Source organism: Motacilla alba, chromosome 2 (genome assembly GCF_015832195.1).
Source record: "Motacilla alba alba isolate MOTALB_02 chromosome 2, Motacilla_alba_V1.0_pri, whole genome shotgun sequence".
In the NCBI taxonomy this organism is placed as follows: Eukaryota; Metazoa; Chordata; class Aves; order Passeriformes; family Motacillidae; genus Motacilla; species Motacilla alba.
In genome coordinates, this window is record NC_052017.1 from 19,773,876 (window position 1) to 19,790,887 (window position 17,012).

Here is a 17,012-nt window from a genome sequence, read left to right on the forward strand (position 1 = left end):
AATCAGCAATTTTCAGTTTATAGTGCCTAAATCCAATATTTATCCATTATTTGAAACTGTTTTTCTGTGTCTTCGTCTGTAACACTAGTAGGCTGTAGAAATGAAAGTGGTTAGCAGTTATTTTACTGAGAATTTTCAAAACATTAGGCACATGCCCAGGGTCAGCTAATATGTCTCAGCTGGGAAGCAATAGCTTTAAAAGAGTGATTGCAGATGTCCAGAAGACCTGATCACTTGCAGTCTAATGTAAACTGGTGAATACCAGCATTGGTATTTACACCTTGACCTTTAAATTTTTTGTTGGGGTTTTAGTTGTTTCTTTTTTATTTCTTTTAAAGCTGAAATATATTTTCTAATAAAAAATAAAACAAGCTAAAAACCTCAAACAACAAGCCAACCAACCAACTAAAAAAAAAGGTAGGAACCTCTTGCTCTATTTATGCTTCCTCAGAATTCAAACCATCCTTTCTGACGTGTCTGTTGCCCATGATCCAACATACATTATAGTAATTAAATGTCTCTAAAAAAATCAGATTTTCTCCACCAAAACTGAAACTTAACACATAGCAGGAATTATATTAGTGGGAGAAAATAAGTGAGAGAAAGGGAAGGAAACAGAAAAAGCCACTTCACTCAAGTGAAATACATTTTCATTACTTCTAGAAAACAGTTCCATGAGCAGTCAAGAAGGAGGGTTAAATGTGTGCACTCCAACCTAAGAATTTTGATGGTGTATTAAAATATTACATGCTAGAAAGGAATTTACAAATAGTCATGTGCTTTCTTAATCTACTCTAATAATGCCAGAAACATCAGATATTCAGCTACTCTGTTGTCTAGACAAATGGCATATTCTCGCTAATTGCAAGTACAAAAAGCCTATTTGAAAACTAGGTTTTATGGTAGTAGGAAATGATAGAAAATGGACTATGCTCTTGTAAGCTTTTTTTCCTCTCATTGCTTGAGATGGAATTTACATCCTGTGCACAAAATTACACTGGTTTGATCAATTATGAATATGTATTTTCCAACCTACATGCCTATGAACATAAAGATCTTATTTTCAATGCCTGTCTCAAGTTTAAGGGTTATTGAAAGTCATCTAGTTTGTAATATGTGAACTACTTCCAGTGCTAAAACTTGAGTTCTTAGCCACAGTATTTTCCAGCAAAATTTGAGAGAATTGTGTGGGATTTGTGTTTGTCAATGAGAAGGTACTGCAATGAGGAGAGAGTAATTTTCTATGTATTTGTTGTTTGTTTTGCCATTTACACCTGTACACCTCACACATCTGTAAGAACTTTCTTCTGGACAGTTCCTTGTTCTGGCTTTCCTGTTCTGTATCAGTTTGGTCCTGTTTGTCTCAGAGTGAAAAGGGAGATGCTTTGCATGTGGGCAGCATGAGGAATCACTGTGCAATTTACAGTGCGTTGCCACTCGTGTTCAGGTTTTTTCCATATTACAGAAGAGACCTTTTGTCCATTTTATCTTTTTCTCTGAAACCTTGTGCAAAAATATCAGCAGTGATGTCCTGGAGTGTAACAGAATGATTTTAACATGCATGGAACTTCTCATGTTGTTAGTACCTGGGAAAAGAATTGCATTCATGGCTATAGCCCAGTGTGGATGTTTTCTGAATGCTGCTGTGTTGGCCTGGGCATACTGAACCACCAGATGTATGTTGCCCATTTACAACTTTCTAAACTTGCTGATCATTATAGCTATCTGAGTCACTGTACCATGCATACAGCTGGCATTAGGTTGTATACTTGAATTCAATACTCATCCCCTTCTGGATTGGGATGACAGTCAAAAAGTAGGTGTACTCTTGCCCCAGAGCTCATACTATGCCTTTGCACAGGAATACATAGATGGACTTTGAAGTCCTGAAACTAGGGCACTCTTCCAGTTGTTGGTGATAAAAATCACCCAAGAGCACCAAGATAACACCAACACACTTCAGTGTGGAATCAAAAGATGACTTTCTTGTGTTTGTGCTCAGTACTCACAGCAGTGTCTGTCCAAAAATGAGATGCATCACTGGTACCACTGTGTACCACCACCTCCTTCTGTGTGATTCTCAGTTAATTCTTCCACATTCTGTTTCCCTTTCTGAAGAAATAAACTGTGGCAACACAAAAATCCGTCCAAAACTATCCACATGGGTGGTGGACAAGAACAGATAACAGCCTATATCATATGCGTTATGGTATTTTCATTGCAGGTGGAAAGACATACACCAGAAAGCCCTTGCCAGAAAAGCTAAAAAGAGTGTTCCTCAGGTGGTGTGCTGGTGCATACACCAGCAATATAGGGACACCTGGAATGCTCTGAAACACTTGCCAGGCCTGAGCTATGGCTGCTGTTCACCTGCCCTGTACCCGGAGGAGGACAGCCTGGGCAGCTACCCAACAGAGCAGTGCAGGCATTGTCTGCTGCCCAGCCTGCAGCACGAGAGTGCATGGAAGACAATTTGGTGTGATCTAAACCAAAGACTGGAATATGCCAGAATAACTGACCAGTCTTATTTCCCTATGCATATCTCTTGTCACCTCTCTTGGATGGGTCAAATTAGGTCCTTCTGGCCCCTGGGAAGAGGAGGAGGGTTCCCCAGCCAGCTGCCGTGGAACAAAACGATGTCACATATCGTTATAGCACTGCGGTAGAGCTGGTCGGCACTACCTTGGGGCAATATGTAAATGGTTGCTAGGCAGATTTAGGTTGCCAGGTAATCCTGTGCTTAATGCTGTCCGGCAATGACAGAGCTGAGACCATGGAAGAGAAGAAGCTGCCACGCCGCGCTCCGTTTCGGTGCCCTGCAGCTGCAGGGTGGAGATGGACCTCCCTGGGGGTCCCTGGGATCACCCTGGCCGCTGGGCTCCTGCGGATCACTGCCCTGCAGCTTTAGGGTGGAGATGGACCTCCCTGGGGGTCCCTGGGATCACCCTGGCCGCTGGGCTCCTGCGGATCACTGCCCTGCAGCTGCAGGGTGGAGATGGACCTCCCTGGGGGTCCCTGGGATCACCCTGGCCGCTGGGCTCCAGCCCGCGGCCACGGGGTATCAGCTCGACCGCTCCCGCAGCAGTTTTCACTTCCAAAGCCGGCAGCGTGAACCAACGTGCCCTGCAGTGAGACAGCGGTAAACCCTTGGATCCTCCCGCTGCCGGCGCCCAAGTGCCACCCTGGGGCTCCCCCTCGGGAGTCCCCGCCCGCTCCGTGCCCGGTCCCTGCCGGGAGCGCACCAGCCCCGGCCCGGGATGTGGCTCTGCGCTGCCGCCCACGGGAGCCCGGCAGTGCCTCCAGGCATCTGTGCAGGGGCTCCCGTTGCGCTCGGTCCTGTTATCAGGGACATAAAAGGAAAGAGGCACTTCTTACATTCCCCTACGTGACCCAGAGCAACAGCTCCATGTGTGGATTTTTTTTTGTTCTTTTGGGGAGAAGGGAATGTAGGTGGGTCTAGTAAAATAAATTGCAGGACTTTTTGTTTTGATTAAAGCCATTGTGCAACTACTGCTTGTATTTTCTGTAGTCACATTCCTACAGCTACAGTCACAATAGAAGACAGCTTATTTTTAAAATGAGAGGAAGGCTTGACAAAAGGTTACAGTAAAGAAAGAAAAGCTAAGAACATTGATAAGGTATCAGCCCTAATCCACACATCAGACAGATATAAACCTGTTTAAAACTGTTACAATGATATTTGCTTTCTCAAGTGCAATGGCACGGTGATAGAAAAACAATTCAAGGGTAAATGCCAAAACTAACAATGTTTTCTTTTAAGAAAAAACTGTCTCTGCAGGAAGGGCTACATTCATGTTCAAAGCATAAAACACAGTAAAGGAATAGATGGCAGTATTTAAAACATGCAGATGAGCTCCAGAAACTTGAGGGCATTACTATAACTGACTGCAAAGAAGGAACTATTTATCTTAGGAGTCACTGGATAATGTGTAACATATACAGAAAAGAGAGGTACAAGGTCAGCTCTCAGGAGTGCTGGTGGTTTGGAATTGTAAGTATTCTTTATGAGGCCCTTTGCCATATAACTTACAAGAAAAAATACTGTAGGAAACAAATTCTTTCAGCCCTTCCTTTTCTTTCTAGTTTTCTGTGTAGGAAAGCAAGATCATTTCATCCTAAGAGTGCCTGAAAACTAAGAATAGATGAAAGGGAGAAACATGAAACAGCTTCTTCCAGAAAAATTCCTTTATCTATAGATTAATGTATTTAAAGTTTCAAAGGAACGTTATGATTATCTAGTTAGAACTGCCTGACTGGCTGTAAAACCTCACCAAGTAATCTCTCCATCAAGCACATAACATCTGTTTGAGTAATTGCACACCTCTTACACAGAAAACTAGTCCTGATTTAAGGGCTGCAAGTGATGAAGTTCTGCAGTCCTTATTCAGGATTTCACTCAATGAAAACACTGGCATATTATGCTCTCTGTCTGTTAGGTTGAAGCAATAGAAAGATGTACCTGGCTTTAAAAACTGATCTGTTTCAAATCTCTATGAACAAACTCTACAGATTTAAAACAAACTTAAAGAGAACGCATCATAAGAACATTTGTGCTGAGTCTTCTCTTTTGTAAGGACACAAAAACATATCCTATTCTTTTTCTTGGAATTTTTAGAGAACATTGACCAAAACAATTAAGTAGACAGGTGAATATCTTTGGAGAAGAGATAATAAGAAACACTTATTTAGTTTTCTGTTTTAATGATCCATAGGAACAGTTTCCAGCCCTCTGTCAGGCTAGAGGTCTTGATTTACATGGGGTAATACTGCATCTTCAGTATCTTTAAAAAAGACACTAATGTAAAGAGATTTACAGCAGAGGCACTAACCTTAAGTAGTGAGATAAATTCTCTCTAATTGCCACAGGAATTCAAGCCTTCTTATGCTGATGAGACTTCAGGTGTTCAGGTTTTACACCAGGGTAAAGTGGTCACAGAACTACTCATTTATTGACAAATACCACAAAAGCCAAAGAGCTCTGTTGCAGAAATAAAGATTGACTGGCTTTCTGATCAACATATCTGTGCCTGTGGTAGAAGCTGTACAAATAAATTTGGTCGTTAAACGTGATCAAGATGCCTGATAAGCATATGTAGCCAAAAGATGGCATTTTCTCAAAAGAGGTAGATACAATATGTTCACAGAACATATCTGGATGGGAACCTATGCTCATATGCAACTTTGAAGTACACACTGCCAGAAATAACTTGCCCTCTTTCAGACACATTAATAAATAGTAGACAAGTATTTCAGAATACAATAACATTACCAAAACATGATCATATTGGTAATCTTGCTTTCCATGGAAACAAACATTAGGCATACATAAGCATTCAAATCATGGTAACTCTTCTTTTTGAAATAATGAATGTTTCCAATTCATTTGCACCATCTGACACAAGAATAGATTTTGCTTACGTCCAGTGATGCCCTGCTATTGCTTGAATTGACTGTCACAGCTGAAGGTCATGAAGTGACTCGGTGCCAATACAAACAGATGAAATACTGAGAAACCACTTTTAAAAATATTACCTTAATAAAATCAAGTACAAGCTCCAGGAAAAAGAAATAAACTTTTAAAACAGAAGCATTAGACATGGCTTCTCAATTCACCTTTCAAAGTTACATCAACATAAAAAGCAATTGTAATATCTGCACACCTAAATAAAAGAAGCTAGGATTGTACTTCAGACCTTAAAAAGAGCTCGGTTCACTCCTTTGTCAGATACAGACTTCCTGTTGTTACCTTGGATAAATTGTTTGGAACAAGGTTTCTGAAGACATGTACATGTCTAAATTTGTCTAGATTTGCATTGGGGTATTTGCTACAGCTTCTTGTAACTAACAGGCACTGAAAATGAATGCATATTTACCTTTAAAATGATCTCTAAGTTTGGTTTTCTTTCCTTGAGGGTTAGTCAGTGGTTGAATAAGGGTTCACAAGCCCATGAGCGTGGGCTATCATAAACAGCGCCATTCAGTATTTTCTTTCACTTTGTATTTTGATAAGTTAGTATGGTGCCCATGAAGCTTTTGAGAACTAGCAGGTCTGACAGTCTGCTGTAGGACAGTAGACTCTGTTCCCTTCTGTAATATGAGAATAATTGTACCTTCACTAGGAGCTATCAAATAAACACAGGACAAGTTGTGAGACCGTCATGTGTCATAATGTAGCGATATTTCAGGACAGAGTTTAGACAAAGAAAACTTCCAGTTGCTTCATAAAGAATACCTGTCTGTTCTGTAACTTGCTCTCCCTATTTCCACAGCACATCAGAGGAGAAAGAAAAAACAAAATTTTGTTCTCATACAAAAGTAATAATAAGACAGGGGAGAAGTCCTTGCACCAGAAATTGAGTTCACGTAAACAGCTGAAATCACACAGCTGAGTGTTGCTCAATACCTCCTGGAAGCTGCTCAGCATATCAGAATCAGGGCAGAATTTGTATATTTGTTTCAGACCTGATTCTGCAAAACTAAATTAAATTAATCATCTCAACTTCTGCAGAATTAACTTGAAATTGAGAGGACTAATTACACAAAAATCACTCAGGATGGGAGGAGTTGCAGTGAGGCTACATGCTCTCCAGACAATTGAAAAACTCTTTCCACAATGCACATCACATAACTATGATTAAGCTAATTACTGAGAGGAAGGCAAGTGTTTATTGAATGTGATGTCTCAGAAGCAACAAGAAATGCTTTCATTTGAGGAGTCTGGAAGGAATATCAGGGTAAAGCAATTAAAATATATTTTTTGTAATGCTTCATAGGCAGTTGCTATAAGCAACCACCAGATGTGAGATAATGCAAAAGGTGGTTAGTCCAGTGCTCAACTGTCACAGGTTTCATCACACATATGAGAAATTATATTATAGTCCAAAAAGAATATTCCCAAATTTCTTTATCATAAACTTCAACATTTACACCTGTCAATTTTTCCTGCCACAGTCCAGTAAATTGTAACTGATGAGAATCTTTATGTTGACAAAAGTGCAGAATTTATGACATTGCTTTATGCCATTTAGAAGCTTAGCTTTGCTACGCTTCTTAGATTTAAAGAAATAATTCTTTGTACTAAAAGGCAAAAAAATTCCATATTCAAATTATTCAACTATGGTTAGTCCACTTTAACTATTGCATATAAAAGTGTTTTATTATTTTCCTCAATCAGACTGGCAGAGATCACTTAGAGTATTCAACTAGAACAGTCTCAATAAAAACTAATCAAAAGCTCCTGTGAGTTTGAGCATGGGATGTGGTAAACTCAGTAACAAATATAACAGAATTCTAAACATTCATGTTTACAAAAAAATAATTACAAAAATCTGAACAATAAGTTAATAAAGTAAAATAGTTATCTACTGTTCAGATATAAAATCCCAGCAACTTAATTTACATATGACTATGGCAGACATAACAAAATTGTGAATAATGCTATCCACTGTCATAAGTGGTACTTTGAGATTTCCAACAGAAAACTTATATTTTAATTTTCTGTTCAAATACAGCCAAAAGTAAGAGGCAAAGCCAGCCTAATAGTAATCCAAGGTTCTGTAGGAGAAACATCAACCAGGGTCGCCGTGTCTGAATATGAGTCATTTCAGGAAGCTAAAAAAAGAATAAGACAGCAGAATGAGAGCCAGATACATTCATCTGTGGGAAAAAAAAAAGTTATGGGAAAACAAGGCAAACTTCATTAAAAAAAAAAAGCCATTTTCAAAGTGCTGAGCTTCTGACTATAGTTATTAATGCGTAGCATTTTCTGTACATTTTGACAAAGCTGATCTTGACAGCAAAATATTTAAATTAATCAAATTCTAGCCACTTTTATTCTTTTACTAGCACTGACAAGAATTACAAACAAGATTCTGAAATTTGTTAACGTCTCAATATTTTGTAGTAATTTTATACAGCCGTCTGCAAGGAATTGCTCATTTAGTAAAATTAGTGATTTCCTTTTGTGGGAATAAACTAGTTGGAGTATTTTTTGCTTCAGTACTATATATAGAGTCAATCATGCTTTTTCTGAAATAACTGGCAACACTCCTATCTACTTGGGCTTTAGGAAATGTACAAGTAGAAAACAGGACTTTTAAAATATGCTTGAAAAAAACATGTTTAGTATTTTTCTCTGTGAGTTTTAAATCATGTAATGGAGCAACATTTGTTTATAATCATAATAAAAGCTACTTGCATTGACCTTTCACTCTACACAGTGTATTTTATCAAAGGTTTAAACTAAATATGTGTCTAAACAGAGCTTGCAGAAATGATGCCTCAGGCTCAAATTCTCTTAATATTTCTGCTTTATTCAGGGGAAACACTGATGACTGCTAATACTGTCAGATCAACTCTGGAAATAAATACAGAGCAATAGTCTCGTGCTGACCTCTGGTTTTGGTTGTGTGTTTTATTCTGTGCTTGAATAAAACTACTGAGTTCCTGTGCACTTTGGAGGCTCTTCACAGCAGCTGTAACAACAGCAGCCACTGGGAGACAGTGGAGTGGTGCTGACCAAGGAGCTTAACAGGAGTGTTTGCTATGCTTGTCCTTCCCCCTGTCAAAGGGGGGTCTCTGGGGCTGCTGCTTCTGCTTTCTTCTTTCTCTCACAGTTGGCCTGGGCCCAAAACAAAACTGTGCTGAAAAATCTGCCTCCATTTTAAAGTTTTGTCTGAAAAAAACAGGGAAACCCAAATGCCCTGGATTTTCATTACAACAAAGCAGTGGTTTAAATTACAGTACAGAAACTTATGCAGTCATATTTGATCAGTGTTTAAAGATAATCATAAACTTTTAATCTAAAGCAAGTGTAAACACCTCAAAGTTCTGATGTAAATCAAACTCTGAACTGACAGTTTTAACTGCTCAGGGCACACAGAGTTTTTTGTGTATATAACTAAAAATAGTTAATTAAGACCTAGCCTGAATCCAGGGTTCCAGTCTAGATGTTTAGTCTTTCTTATTTATTCTTATAATCTGTCTTTTTTTTTCTCTTCCCCAGTGCCTGAGAGAAAAGTTCTCCGAACAGGAAAATTTGCTCCTCTCACTGCAAAATTTAATTTTCATTGTTGTCAGTGACAATTTATTTATTGCTGTCAGTGACAATTTAGGAGCTACACACATGCGCAGTAAGTTCCTAAGAGAGTTTTCAAAAGGATTTTGTAGTAAGTAGTACCTTTTCCATGTCCCATGCTGATGTCTGCTCCCTCCATGTAACCTACATGCATGTAATCAGCACACCAACCATTTCTATGGGCATAACCAGTGTGACATCCCTGCTCATCTATTAAAATAAATGGCCGCTGTCACAACATCAGCTATGGTCACCCAGCTCTCTCTGAACAAAAAAGCCTGTGGTACAGCAGAGAGAATGTTGTTGTTTCAGAAGTGTAAACCTATTTAACTGGCAGATGCAAACCACTTCTTGAGTTAAGGGAACGTAGCACCACATCCAAGCTGTTGGAAGCTATCACATTTGCTAATGCTTCAAGTCTGTCAGAGGCAAAAGAGGTACTGCTAATCAAGGGATTGCTCTGTTCTACTCCAGCTCACGTTATCATGAGTGCCCAAAAGACAAGAAGAAATAGGAAGCAGCACGCTGAAAGAAGGCATGAGAGGCTCTCAGGCCTGTACTGGCTAAAAAAGAGTTTTTACCAAGCTGGGCACATGTGGGATGGCTGCTGCACTGCAACAGTTCAGCAAAACACTTTAAAAACTACCCTCTTAGCTTCAAAATTGAAAACATTTTTTAAATTAATCAGAGAAAACTCCAGTTTTGTATGATTTCTTGGTGAAAAATGATGGATATGTGATTTTATCTTTTGTTCCTTATTCAGTTTCTGAAATTATTAGTCTACCCAGCTTGCTAATGGAGTTACAATGCCATTTGTAGAAATGAAAAACCTTTAATTAACCACAGAAGTAGATTTGTGCTACTTTGTCCGTGGTGGCAGTCTCACAGTGCTGTTCTGTCAACAAACCTCCACTCATGTGCCTCAGTGTTCCTCAGTGCAGAAACCAGTGAGGCTGTTCAGTTTTATTTGACTGCTATTCTGACAAGCACATGAATATGTGAAAGCCCATAAAACAAGTACTGAAAATTACAGTCAAACTTTGTGTACTACTGAGTGCTTGTACACCACTGGCAGGAGCACTGATGACTGTTGTTTGTAGATGGGAGTGCAGCACAGTATAGAACCTATTTCTGTGCAGAAAGTAGAAAAATACAAAAAGAATGGCTCATTTTCTCTTGAGATGTACTATATAAACACAAAACTTTTCAGACCTATAGATGCCTGCAGTGCTACATAAATATCTTTTAAAATAAAATAATCCCTGTGATATTTGACACTGACAAACAGGTGAGCCACCCAATGGCAGTTCTTCTCACAAAATACAGAGAAAAGCTGATAAGAGTCGTCTCAATAAAAGGAATTGAGAGAAATAAGATCTTCCCCTCTCTCTCCTTTCTTTCTCTCTCCCCTCTCTCTTCCTTTCTTTCTTCCCCTCTCTCTCCTTTCTTTCTCCCCTTCACAACGAGACTAAGATTATGATGACAAGCTGAGAACAAGGCAAAACATGTCCCTGTCTCTGCCTGGAACTATATTTTCTCTTGGGATTTACAGCTGGCACATTGCAGGGAAAAACATGGTATTGTTCTAGGAGCTTTTGGATCCTTGATGGATGCCGATCCTACACTGAAGGAAAAATATCTGTACATCGTTCTTGGCCCCATTAGTAAAGCCATGCCTAGGCAGTTGGTAGGCAGCCTCACTTCCAAATTTCTCTGTCAGAACAAGCTGCAACTTGGTACACAGTGTTCCTGTCTGTTATTTACTACCTCAGCCAGGACTGTTGACACATCCACAATCCTTTGGCCGTTCCCTCTTAAGCTCTTAGGTGAACTTTATGTTCATTTTACTTTAGTTACAATAGCAAAAACAGACTAAAATACTACCAAGGTCTAAGATCAATTACTGTAAGTAGAATTTTAAACAGGTCATAATACTGGAATGGCATATCAGATTTAAAGTATGATGCCAGAAGCTGATAAAGAGCATCTCAGGCATGAAGTAATAATGAACACAGGGGAGAGACAGACAGCCTTGGAAAAAACAAAGTAATAATTTTTGAAGAAACTTCTTTTTTTCTCTCTCATGATCTACTCACTCAAAACATTCCACCTTTGCGGAGGAGCTTGCAAGGAACTTTACATCAACACATGATGGTTAAAGACCCATGTGACAAAGCTGGGCAGGCATTTAAGTTCTGAATTGCTACAAGTGTAACAGTAATCCATCTCTTCAAAAAACTATGTGGCCTGAGGCATCTGCATGAGCTATGATTGCTCCACAGTTTTGCTCAGACCTTCTTCCTACCTTGTATCTTCACACTTTATTTTTCTATAGACAGATCATTGCTATTGAACTGGGTGTATGAAAAATATTGGGCAACTATTAAAAAGTTGAGGGAATCTGAAGGTTTTTTTATTACTTAAGATCTAGTTGAAACCTCCCTAGGACAAAAAGGAAGTGTTCAGGATAAGCATCTTACATTTTAGTTCTGAAATGCAAGTTTGCATTGAAACAAAGGGTGAAAAATATATAAAGAAAAGGGCAGAAAAAGAAAAAAAAAAGTTTTTTCTAGATCTCAAAACCCCTGAAAGTTCAAATGTATGTTTTACTAAATAACTAAAAATGCATTAAGTCTTTAAAAGATTTTTTTTAAAGACTCTAAAAGTCAATTATGTCTTTCTCTTATTTTAGTCTCTTAATGGTCTTTATTTCCCCTGTTCATTATAATGTCACCTAGCATGAGAGTGACACAGAAGAAAAACAGATTACTTTTCTAAGCACTGTACACACACAGAGCAAACAACATGCTCTTGCCAACAAGCTCTTTTTGTCTCCAAGTTCATCCCCCTGCATTTGTCTGACACTCATCTGTGATGTGGCTGGGCTATAAAGAAAATATAAAAATAGATGTAAGTTCTCACCATTTCTGCTAAAGATAAATACAAGAACATTCCAGCTGTAATAGTAAAGATCCAGTTTTGAATGGATGGGTCAGTCGATAGAGAAAGGCCAATATAAAGTCCTAAGAATGCTGTTAGTGCACTTATAAAATTCATCAAAATTGCAATCTTCGTTGGGAGCCCTGTACTTAGCAGCACAGCAAAATCTCCTGCATAGAGAAGAAGAACATTTATTATTTAGCTGATAAATGTATTTTTAAGACTCTTGGTAATAAAATATGAAGGAAAATAATTAAGATATGCACAAAGATAGTGAATGATAGAGACCTGCCTTTAGAATTCTGTAGAATTAGTTATAAACTTGTCCTGTGTGAAAGAAAAATGTCAAAACAACAACGAAGTCATATTGACTTGTACTTGTTTAGCTTCTCCTAAAGATAGCATACAGTATTGAGGAGTGGCTTTCTGTTAGTTCTCTGTGTTCTGTGACATTTCCAGCTTGGATACATGCAAAAGTGAAGTCACATGGTTTCCCAGAGTTTCTAAATCTTTCTCCACTGGGAACTTGCCAGTTCAAATCACGTGGGTATATTTGCAGCATGGTCTTTGAGTGTTCTACAGGTGCTGCAAGTCAGAGTAATCTATGCCCGTCTGATCCCAGTTTGAGTTTAGTCCCACTGATTTCATTCCTAATCACTTGGAGTAAGTTGTGCATAAGAATTCCATCACACGTTTTTCTTCTAAAATGAAAGATTTCCTAACAGGCCAAAACTAGAAGATTTGAAAAATTTTGCTCCGTGACTGTAAAAATGTCACTTTGACACCGAGGCACTACTGCCCCAGAATTAAGAAGGTGTCGTTGGAGGTAACTGTCAAGTATTTAAATTTGCTTTGCTATGCAAACAAGAGTTACCAGCTTTACAGCAATCCCACCTTTTTGTTTGGAGGAGTTTTCTACATAGCGCATGAAATCTTCAGTCATTTAATGATAGAAATGAGAACCTGCAGTTCTCAAATCAAACTTCCCAATTCATTAACACTCATCAACACAATGTCAGGAGCAGCTTCAGCCATGCTGGAAGTTTTACCAGAAAAAGTCAGTCAAGGGCAGTATACAACAGAACAATCCTCCTCTCCTGTCCAATAGTAAAATTAGCAGCAGGAATGAGGATAGCAAGAGGAATACTTGATTAAATATCTCTGCTGCATATTGAAACTTTTGGATAGCCCATTGTGTCAGGCAGGACCATTACACACACATGGGTCCTGCTTGCAGTTTATGTCTTTTGTGTCTGTGCACATAAGAATAACAGGTCACTGCTGACCTGATGTCATTTGCATCTGGAGAAGGTCAAATGGGAAGGCATCCAGTAATGAGTGCAGAAGCTTCCTCTAGTTTCTGTGAAGGGCAAATAAAGTATCAGTCTCACACTGTAACGCTGTAATTCATGATGCTATAAGCAAGAATTCCCACAAATGTCATACAGGAAAGAAATTTCTGTGAAACCTGGAAATACAAAGTCAATCAGGAAAAATACATACATATATTTCTTACCCATTTCATGAGGAATTTCATGGCATAAGATAGCAACAGTCGTTGTCACACCTGTTTCTGTTGAGGATGAGAATGCTGCTCCTATTACCAAGCCATCAGCAAAATTGTGAAGACTGTCACCCACCAGAACCATTATTGCTAACAAGCTGATTTTTTTACCTCAAAAAAGAAAAACAAACAAACAGATTAAAAGCCCAGGATTAACCCAAATAGATATTGCCAGTTTTGTTATTCTACAAAAGATTTGGGGGTTTTGGTGACTTTGCATTTAACATTACAAAAAGTCATAATAATCAGAGGGAAATAGTGTTTATCTGATTTGTCCTTGTTATTGCACGTCCTTCAAAACATTTGAAACAAAAAAAAAAGTAGGTTCCAGAACAATTCAAAATGAGATGCAAATACTAAGAAATAACTTCCTTATTCTTACTAGGTCAACTATTAGACTAAATATTAGGTTTGTGTCCCTTCTAATGAAGCATCCTAAGGCTCTTTATTAACCTTTCTTTATTTGATGCAATTCTCACAAGTTTTCTAGTTGTTATTTGAAGTTCTTCCACCATTGCTCACAGAATTGCAGAGCTACAGTGAAGATGAATATTTGGTCTCACGCAGCTGATTGTTTTAATCCTGTAAAGCTTGCCACTACTGAGTAGTATTTGCAGGGTCTGGTTTTTTTATGCAATTGTATTATGTGAAAGATGGAAATGAAAGACAACAAGCCCCAGAGTATCACCTATAGTACAGGGTTACAGCATGCTTGTATCAACATTTGTTCCAATCAATTAATGGCTGTTATGCTCATAGTACTCCTATCTGGAGCACTACTCATGGGTGTAGATGGCTGTCTTTCCCATGCTGCTCTGTGACCTTGTTTAAGTGTGGAACAGTAATACTGGGTGTTCGTGGCATCATGTCACCTGGCACGAGTGGAAAGGTGCTACTAGTGATGCAAGTACTGAACTCAAGCTAGGGAATTAGGGACAGTCTCTGCCCAGCCTGTAACAGAGACAGCTGGGTGGAATGCTGAACAGATTCCCAGGGAGGCAGTTTATCTCTTCAAGAAGCAGCAAGGCTCCATATAGGTTCAATGTCTAAACTTAGCAACACACAATTGGCTGCCCCATCCTGTATTTTTTTTTCATTCATTTAATCCACAGTCTTACAGTCAGGGCTGCCTAACGTCTGTCCAGAAACTCATCCAGCTTCCCTCTACACAGAATGGACAGAACACTTTGAAAAGGGTTTGTTTCATGCCTGAAGGAGCAGGGTCATGATTTGGGCCCTAAATATGTATTTTTCTGACTATTGGTGACCCCCCATAGACATAATATGACAGACTAAGGAGCAAACGTCAAGCTGCACCGATCTGTCTGAATACAGTTATTACCAGGTCTCACTCCAGTAATGTTTCTCTGAGATGACCATTTTATAGTGATGAGGGAGATATTTTTCTCACAGAAACTGGCTTGAACTATTCAGACTATTATAAAAAACACACAGAGCACATAAAAGCCTAACAACCGTATTCAGAAAATCCTCCCTGGTTGTCTGGGAGCTCTGTGGGTTCAGAAAAATTGGCAGGCTTGTTAGATTTTGCTGCCAGCTTACAGAGCAGGACGTGGATGTCCCCAGTTTGCACAGTACTTTCTAAACATTATGGGCAGTTTATAATCAATAGTGCAGAGCATGAATTACATAGAAATAAGAGATTGCTGCCTTACATTAAGCTTGGGATTTCTAATAAGCACTGGCCAGGATGAATTCATGGCCTGCCCTGAGGTCTTAGGAGTCTGTTTTGTTCAAGTATCTGATTGCTGGAGAAGATATACCATGATTACTGGAACTCATTCCAGGATGTTTTAGCATAACACAGGGATCAGGTTAACATTGTGGAGCAATTACAGATATAAGCTTTGTGAACTTACTTGACAGAAAGTTAAGAAGATGCATGTATAAACAAATCTGAATGTTTATCTTACTTTACTTTCAGCCTATTTTAAAGCAACTTTGTTACTGGCAATTATCTCACTGCATTATACCCCAACACAAATGATCAACTATTAACTTAGTACTTTAACTTTTTCTACAAAGCCTCTTCTTTTCCAACAATCTTACTTTATTTTTTTCTTTGCTTAAATACGGGATCAGAAGCAAATTCTATTCTATAATTTTCATAAAACTAATGGGTACAGGACCTCAACCATATACTACACTTTTTAAGTTTAGAATAAGAGTTTAAAGCAAACATTTACCCATAAATAGATATTTTCCAATGTTTCCATGACTAACACAGAAAAAATATTTCTAGTCAATGTAAAGTGTCACTAAGTACAACAAATATAAAATGCTGCTGTTTGGTCTTCTCTGATATTGATAGAACAAGTATGGATAAATGCAGAGAAGGCCAGTCAGACATCTTTTTATTTAGAAAGTTTCTTGTTTTCTAAGTTCCTCCATGACTATCTATGGTGATTTACTCTTTTTGCAGTCCCACTTGACAGGCATTTACAGTGAAGCTTTGCAGTTCTGGAGTTGTCAGGCTTCCCTCTTAGACCTGCAGATTCCATTCAGTTTTGGGCAAGAAACATCTCACTCAGTATAAAGGTACCCGGGTATGTTTATGCTCTTAGCTATTTAAAAGAACTGCAATGAAACAAACTTTTGTAATTACGTATTACCCCCCCCCCCCCGCCAAAAAAAGAAAAAAAAAAACAACCAAATTACCTCCTACCCTTCCCTACTAAGGTTTCATTTATGGAAGTAAGATTGAGGTATGAGGAAAATTAAACTAAATAAAGATTACTGAGAAGCTATCCCAGATTTAGTAACTTGAAATAAATAACATTGTGATCACTGGAAATTTGTTGGTGCTTAGCAGGTAATGATGATTGAACCAAACAGAAACATCTAGAGATGAACTATGTAGTCATGTTTAAACTGGCACTGGACTGTGTATACTGGATAGGTGAAAGAGAAGAAATTAAAATCCAGATTTTCTAATGCTTCAGAAATAGAAATGAAATCCACAAGAACAGAAGAGAACATTTAGAACATTTAGAACCTAGAAGAAGATAATGAAACAATTAAAGAAATAAAACTGATGACCTGAGATCACAAAATAAACTGATTTCAATTAAAATATTATTCCCTCAATTGAATTACTGCAACTCTACAGAATTCACCAAGGTCACAAAGTACATTTAAAAGCGAAATTTGGTTTATACCTTTTTTTCGGTATTTTTACTAAGCAGCAAAAAACCATAGAACACAGAAGTTATCAAAGTTGTCAGAAGCAAACAGATTACTCTAAAACTGAGAGCAATCATGAGGCTGCAATTCCATACCTGTGATAAATCATTACTGCTTTAAAGAGTCTATTGCCTTTTGTGTAAGAGAAGAAGGATGAAGAATTATATTAGCACAGCAAGCCTACTAAAAAAATGTTTCACCACTTGC

The 17,012-nt window shown here is 38.4% G+C and overlaps 1 protein-coding gene across 6 annotated transcripts in view; it reads right to left on the bottom strand.

Annotated features, from left to right (window-relative positions):
• Nucleotides 1-415: 415 nt before the first annotated feature.
• Nucleotides 416-17,012, bottom strand: part of SLC39A12 (solute carrier family 39 member 12) — a 46,597-nt gene continuing 30,000 nt past the window's right edge. For 3 of the 6 annotated variants that reach the window (XM_038129435.1, XM_038129436.1, XM_038129437.1), the window contains 3 exons: nucleotides 13,554-13,712; nucleotides 12,020-12,207; nucleotides 419-7,632 (listed from right to left, as the gene is read on the bottom strand). In XM_038129435.1, the coding sequence (XP_037985363.1) occupies nucleotides 7,504-7,632; nucleotides 12,020-12,207; nucleotides 13,554-13,712 (476 nt within the window). In that variant the 3' untranslated portion in view covers nucleotides 419-7,503. Of the gene's footprint in view, nucleotides 7,633-12,019; nucleotides 12,208-13,553; nucleotides 13,713-17,012 lie in introns of all 6 variants that reach the window. The other 3 variants (XM_038129441.1, XM_038129440.1, XM_038129439.1) reach the window with 3 other exon arrangements.